General features: G+C 40.3%; 1 protein-coding gene across 1 annotated transcript in view; it reads right to left on the bottom strand.

The window, feature by feature from the left end:
• Positions 1-690: 690 nt before the first annotated feature.
• Positions 691-7,196, bottom strand: part of Kdelc2 (KDEL motif containing 2) — a 17,523-nt gene continuing 11,017 nt past the window's right edge. The window contains exons 5-8 of the mRNA XM_004626218.2: positions 5,422-5,618; positions 3,716-3,910; positions 2,628-2,732; positions 691-1,361 (exon numbers count right to left, since the gene is read on the bottom strand). Of these exons, the coding sequence (XP_004626275.1) occupies positions 1,236-1,361; positions 2,628-2,732; positions 3,716-3,910; positions 5,422-5,618 (623 nt within the window). The 3' untranslated portion in view covers positions 691-1,235. The remainder of the gene's footprint in view (positions 1,362-2,627; positions 2,733-3,715; positions 3,911-5,421; positions 5,619-7,196) is intronic.

Raw genomic sequence — 7,196 nt, 5'->3', positions numbered from 1 at the left:
TATCAGTTCTTAGACTGATAGTACCACAAGGAGTGTGCAGTGAATTTCTAGGCTAGGAATACTGTCTTGACTTTGTCCTCAAAGGCAGCGGCAATTTCCAAAGTCTTTATCTTAGTAACGAAATCCACTGAAATAGGTGAAGGGTGTGGTGTGACTGCTGTTGTCAGATTACTAGTAAATCCTAGGATAGCAGGACTCCTGGAGCTTAGTGTAGGTTTGCGAGGATCATTTTTATGTTTAAAAACAGACTTGCACCTGAGTATAGTTATTCTTCACCCAGTCAACATACAGATAATGAAAGATGCCCAGAAGATGCTTTTACCTACACAAGTAACTGTTGTTCATGATGGGTACACAACCCAGGCGGATGGGAATTTCCAGCTTAAGGCATAATTTCGCCCTAATTTTTTTTTTTTTTTTGAAACAGGGACTCATTATGTAGTTCATATTGGTGTTAAAATCACTGTGCAGGGGCCTGGGGATGCAGCTCAGTGGCACAGCACCTGCCTGGCAAGCATGAGGTCCTGAATTTGATTTCTGATACCAAACAAACCAACCAACCAACCAAACAAAAAAACCACCATGTAATCCAGGCTGGCCTCAAACTCATGATGATTTTCCTGCCTCAGCCTCTTGAATGCTGGGATTTCTAGTATGTACCACCACACCTAGCTCTCCTTAATCTTTATCTCAACAATTACATGATAATATATAAGCAGTGCTTTATAAAAGTAGTTCCTTGATGGTCTCTGTGGTACCTCTAATAAGAATCATGCTCTTGTTCCATAACTATTCTCACCAGACTTTCCAAGGGGAAGTTGCTATTACTGAATGCTAAGAGAGCTTGCAAAGGAGCTTATGTAGTGAGGAGGAAACAAAATATTTGCTCTTCATTACTGGAAGAAGAAAGTAAATCAAACACAGAAATAAGCCAATGAACATAACAATCAACAGAGTGACATATTTTGGCAAGCCTCTGTCTTCTGTGATCTGCAGATACTCTTTTCAGAGAAATTCTGAAGCTGATAATGGCAGTTTTTACTTTAAAAAAATTAATATCCAATGATACCTGATAATACTTGCTCAAATATTGCTGTATCTAGCCATGCTGGACAAAGCCACCTAGAGAGTGGCCCACTGGGTAGAGTCCCCTGTACTTTCTTCACCGCTTAGCATTTATGCAAGTCTCCCCTCAAAGGCATAGCTGGGTGCACATGAGTGACTGGGAAGCTGCACTAAAGCTCTTCCTTCTGAGGCCTTTCCCTGCGGCACTGGCAGGCAGACGTGTTGTCATCTGGCTGAGGAACACGTTCCATTCCATCACGCAGCTCAGGTGGGCTGGCCTGGCGTTCGGCGTATTGCTGAAATGTGGCAAGGCGAATGTAAGGTCAGTCCACACCTAATTTCTATTGATATGGTCACCCTACCCTGCCCTCTAGCAAGGAACCGAACTTCAGGAGTAACTTGGAAGACTCCCCGAGAGATGCTAGGCCACAGGCCCTCACTTGGAATGCACAGCAGCTCGTGGCATTTTTCCTCTGCTTGTAAGAGGAGAAAGAAACTGTCCAGTGCTGAGACTGGCATCAGAGGTGGCAAGCGTTCCAAGCTAAAGCTGTGGCTGCACACACCTTCCCCGATGGAGCGGAGTTATTTGTGTCTATTAATGGTGACATGCCTGTAAAATGCCCTTCTCCTCTGACTGCTGTCAGAGATACTCCTATGGGTTGGCTGTTTCGCTTCAGTGGTTCTGTGTTCAAATCAACTGGCCATTCCTGATACTGGGTCAAACCCACCAAAATGGTGACATGAGCCAGAGCCAAATTAATACTTTAGGAGAAGAAATGCCTCCTATTGAAATTAAAGCCAGGCCAAGAAAGAGGACAGGACTCATTTAAGGAAAGGAAGAGCCACTTCTAGTAAATGGCATAATGTGTCACTGTCATTCCTCTGAAGGGCAGTGTCCACAGACATATAAGGAAATTACCTTTAACTCTGGCAATAGGAAAATAATTTGATTTTCAAGAAATATTTGGGGGTCAGAATTCAGGACTGTTATAGTTTCCAATGGCTTGTTTTATTTGGCAAGCTAAATATCTGCTCTCTACCTGGTACTATGATGGGAAAGGCATGAATCTTGTGTAGAAAGGAGAACAAAGTAACAAGTTGAGCAGACACAGGGGTCAGTGACCTCTGGACCAACCTGCTTGTTCTCTCATGAGAAAAGAAGCCTTTTGAGAAGGCTCAGTAGAATAAGCACTTGCCTGGCAAGTGCAAGGGCCTGAGTTCAATCCCTGGTTCAAAAAAAAAAAAAAAAAAAAAAAAAAAAAAAAAAAAAAAAAAAAAAAAAAGAATCAAAAACACTTAACTGAGGAGTCCCACCGCGGCATACACTGACAGCACAGTGGGAAGGCAGGAGGAGTCAATGATTTGTGCTTGTACAGGCTCCAGGCTGTTTTTCCTAGTGGTGAGGGGAGCCGCAGAGGGCCTGGACCCTGGTCTTGCTTCCCAGGGCTGGGGCCTCAGTGGATGGAGATCCCGGGCTGATTTGTTTAGGAAGAAAGCGACAGTGTGCAGAGCACATGTGTGATCCAAGGATCTGGCCCCGCAGGATGGACACATGAACTGACCTGCAGGACTCTGTAATAGTAGCAGTAAAGTCGGTGTGGCTGTAGCAGGTCCCTAGCAGCCAGCTGTCCTTCTTTTGCAATCTTCTTGGCTTCTTCATCATTTTCCTAAAGGGTTTTAAAATTAATGAAAATTACTTCTGTAGCCCACCCAGAAAGCCAAGGGCAAGTGTGAGGGGGGACAGGGGTAGGGTTGGAAGTGGACACTATAGGACAGCTGGGACACGATGGGACTATAGCGTAATAGTGGGGTTATGTACACATACTTCCCTAGCTGTGGCTGAGTGATTCTACTCAATTATTTCCAAAACCAAATATTGCCTTTCAGATCTCAGAATCAGAATAATCTTATAATGTAGCAGTGAACTTTTATAGTTTTATAATAAAGTGACAGGAGCTTTTAAATTCTATTCCTTTTAAGAAAGGAATTCCTATTTTATGGGAAACACTGAATTCTTAGATATTGTAAAGTATACACTGGTTAAGAACTCCTGTCTTGGGCTGGAGAGATGGCTCAGTGGTCTAAAGCACCTACTTTTGAACAAGCTTAGCAAAGCATAGGGACCTCGGTTCGATCCTCCAGCACCACATGCCAGCCAGCCGCGCCCCCTGGTGGGCTGAGCTGGCCACACACACACACACACACACACAATAAATGTAATAAATAAAAATAATAAATAAATATTTTTTTAAAAAAAAGAATTCCTGTCTTTTATTTATGTGAGTAAAACCAAACTACTGTAATTACTTTAAACATTTTGTTATCCATAAAGTCCTCTAACTGGCCATTTTAATATGTGATTTACATTTTGTGTATTCTTTTTGGTGCATATAAGTACCAACAGTGATTCATTCAGAAAATCCATATTGTATGTAACCTTGGACTTAAAACCCAGAAATCTTCAAAAATGTTGACAGAGGGCATACAAAATGATTCTGATGTTGCTATTTCGAAAGAACAAAAAAATCTCAGAAAATTGTATTTCTGTTGATCCCATTATGCTAAGTTCACCTGTGTTGTGACAAAATTCAGGTCACCAAGGCTGATGGACCTGTTACTGCCTAAAGAAATGAAACTGCAGAGAACTTACCTTGGCCCATTGAACTTTGTCTAGTAAGTCACTAAGATTTCTTTTAACTGGAACATAGTGCTTCCAAGGTCTTAGGGTCACGTAGAAATGTTCGTAGTATGGAGAATCCTGCTTCAGAACCAGACTGTCCCCGAGCATGAGATATGGAAACCTGTACGCAGCCACCGTGCCATCCACGTTCACTTGGTACTTGTACTGGGAGGTGAAACACAGGAAACTTAGCAAAAAACACTTTGCATAGTCACCTGTTTCACTTCTGCTTCTCCTTAACGTTGTAATACAAAATACAGAGGAATGGTTTCCCATTTTTCAAATTCTGTGTTTAAAAATTCTACTTTGCAACTTACTTTTCTCTGTATTAAAATCATAAGCAGCCTATAACAGATCAATTCTAAGAAATGCAATGCACTTAAAGATGATAATTTTACTAAATAAGAATGAATATCTATTTCGATTACATCTATCTAATAGGAAATTAAATTTTTGTAACTAGCTGTTAAAATTATTTTCAAAATTTTTGTTTATTAAAGTTGAACACTGATAACAATTTATACTTTCATTTATACATTATTTCATTTGTTCCTTATACTTGATCCATGAAATAGGCAGGCATTATCTCTTTTTTAGTTTTAGAGTTGAGGAGACATTGCAGAAGTAGGTGCTTTGATTTATATTTTAAAACCACTTTTCAGGGCTAGGGAGACAGCTCAGTGGCTTACGTGCCTGCCAGGCAAGCACAAGGTCCTGAGTTCAATCACTGGTGCAAAAAAAAAAAAAAAAAGCCCCCCAAAACAAAAACTACTTTTCATAGGCATTAAAGCTCATACAGGTATAATATGAGACAGGTATTTTTTTAAATGAGAAATTCATGTCCAGAGAAATTTATAAACCTTTATTATGACTCCAAATGCCTGTTTCTTTTCATTATAACAGCCTGAGATAAAAAGGGTATGTTCTCAGATCTGGTACTGACTGGCTGAATGAACGAATGACTGACTGACCGACTGACCGACTGACCGACTGACCGACCGACCACTGACTGATGAACAGCTAGAGCTGGGGATGGAACCCAGGGCCTTGTGCATGTTACACAAGTGCTCTACCAGTGAGCTACATCCCCAGCCCCTTGCTTCTGAACTAGCTGGTACAAAGGAGTTTCCTAGCTGGGCAGCGGTGGTCATACACTCCACATCTCTGTCTCTGTGGGCCTCGTGGTAATGCTCTGAAGGAGAGAGGCAGCAGCACAGGCGACTGGGTAGCAGAGGCACCAGCAGCTAAAAGTCCCATGGCTAGTGGCAGAGGCGGGACTAGCAGCAGGACCTGAAGTCCAGATGTAGCTCCTGTTTAATATGTATAAAACGTATGCTCTTTATTTGCGAAAGACATTTGAGGGCATTTCATAAACAAGACATTTACATTCCCAGTTTATTAAAACTGATATAAAGAAAGGAGAAACACCAAAGCCCCGTGTTAACCCTTTTACTATACTTGCACCATGAGCTATACAGAGGTTCTGAGGTACCTGATGGACAAAGTTAACAGCGACAAAAGGCGCAAGGGCCTTTGTATAGCCCCCTCAGTGAGTGAGAAAGTGAGATGGTGTGTGTTAGTGCACAGGACAGAGGAATCTCGCTCGGCACTCTGCCTGGCAGACCTTAAATATATGTGTATACTTCATAGCCACAGAGGAAGGCTCAAATACATACCTTAAAGAAATCAAAAAAGCCCATTAACTTGGCTTTTCCAAGCTCCTTTTCTTTCTCTTGGAAAAAGAAATAGCTTGTAATTCCTGCATCTAGTAGCTGTGGGTTTTCTTTGGCCAGCTGTACCAACTGCAGCCTCTCTTCCCGACTATCTCTACCTCTGAAGAAAGCTTTCTCTGTTTTATTGATCCAGGGGGGCCCTAGAAGTTTGAGGCCACAAAAATTATGATTATGAGTTTGACATTTTATATGGTATATATAATCATCTTTTTAAATTAATTACTGTCAGTTAAGAAATTAGTGATTTATTTTAATCAATTCATCTTGCAAAGTAGATGCTTTCATGAAAAAAAAGAAAGAACGAAAGAAAAGAAAAGAAAAGAAAAGAAACCATGGGATCAAGGCTTAATTTGCCAGGGAGGCTTTTAAGTTCATACTTTCAAAAATACTTCCATTTGCTGCTTCCAGTTCTGCCCATTTGTCTACTAATGCAAGTTCACACAAGCATTATCGTTTTCTGTCATGTAACAGTAGGAAATACCCAAAATGACACTGGGCCAAGTTCAAAGCAAAAAGAGATTCGATAGCTTGGCCTATTCACCGATTCAACAGCTTCTTCTGTCTCTGTTTTAGAGATTTTTTTTTTTAAGCTACATTTTTGTTCTTAGACAAAGTGACCAGAAAAGAACTGTATAATCAAGTAACAACTACTGATCTTTTTTTTTTTTTTTTTTCATTTATGTATTTGGTACAGGGTCTCACTACATAGATCAGACTTGTAGTGATCCTTCTGTTTTCAGCCTCCCCAGTGTTGGGATTATAGGTCTGCGCCACCACCCCTGGACTTGTCTGAGTCTCAGCATGCTCCGGGGGGTGGGGCTGGCAAGAGATGTGGGACCAGGGATCGAATCCTTGTCGTTGTGCTTGCCAAAGCAGGCGCTTAGTCCACTCAGCTATCTTGCCGGCCTACAACCACAGAGGCTGCTTAGATTTTTGAACACAGGGAAAACATTTTTTTATTATATGCTGTTAATGCAAATATGTAACTCAACTATATGAATATAATTTATATTTTCTCTTTAGGGGAAGGAAATATTCTGAAAGAATTAATTTAAATCTTTTACTTTTATTTTAGATAGATAAATCATTGGTTAACGCCTGAGTTCTGAGAGACAAAAGATCATAAAACGTAGAAACTGGAAGTGATCAATTTCTTGATTATTTTAATATATCTTTAGTAATTCACCATTATAAAATTAAAAGTTGGCTAGTTTCATGCTACATTATTTTTGATGGTTTTACAAGTCTCTGATCTTATCTAGGAAAAAGTTCACCAAAAGGTAAAGGGGATAATTCCTTACAAAATATTGGATGATGTAACATCCAAATTATTTTACTATCAAAATCCCTTATAATGTGCATAAATTTTATACTTTTCAAAATCCCCATTTCTTTCAGCAATATAAAGGCCCTACAGTCAGAATTTAGCAACAGCTTTACCAAGTATATTGAAAAGGTATTGATTTGGGTACTGAAAGCCTAACTGATATGTCTTTCATTTTTGGATTAGAAGAATCCTGAGCAAACCACTTTGGCACTTCATTTTTATTTTCCTCTCTGATGCTGGGTAAGCGATCTACTACTGACCTATATCCCAGTCCAAAGGGTGCTATTATTTTTTTTCTTGATTAGAAAATAAGAATAGGGGGCCTGCCCCGTAGCTCAGTTCTTTAAGTGGCTGCTTCAACAAAGCAGTCAGGCTCCGGTTGCTTTGGTTC

Source organism: Octodon degus, unplaced genomic scaffold, assembly GCF_000260255.1.
Source record: "Octodon degus isolate 3935 unplaced genomic scaffold, OctDeg1.0 scaffold00012, whole genome shotgun sequence".
NCBI lineage: Eukaryota > Metazoa > Chordata > Mammalia > Rodentia > Octodontidae > Octodon > Octodon degus.
The sequence above is the reverse complement of the archived record's forward strand: the minus strand, read 5'-3'. Positions and strand labels throughout refer to the sequence as shown.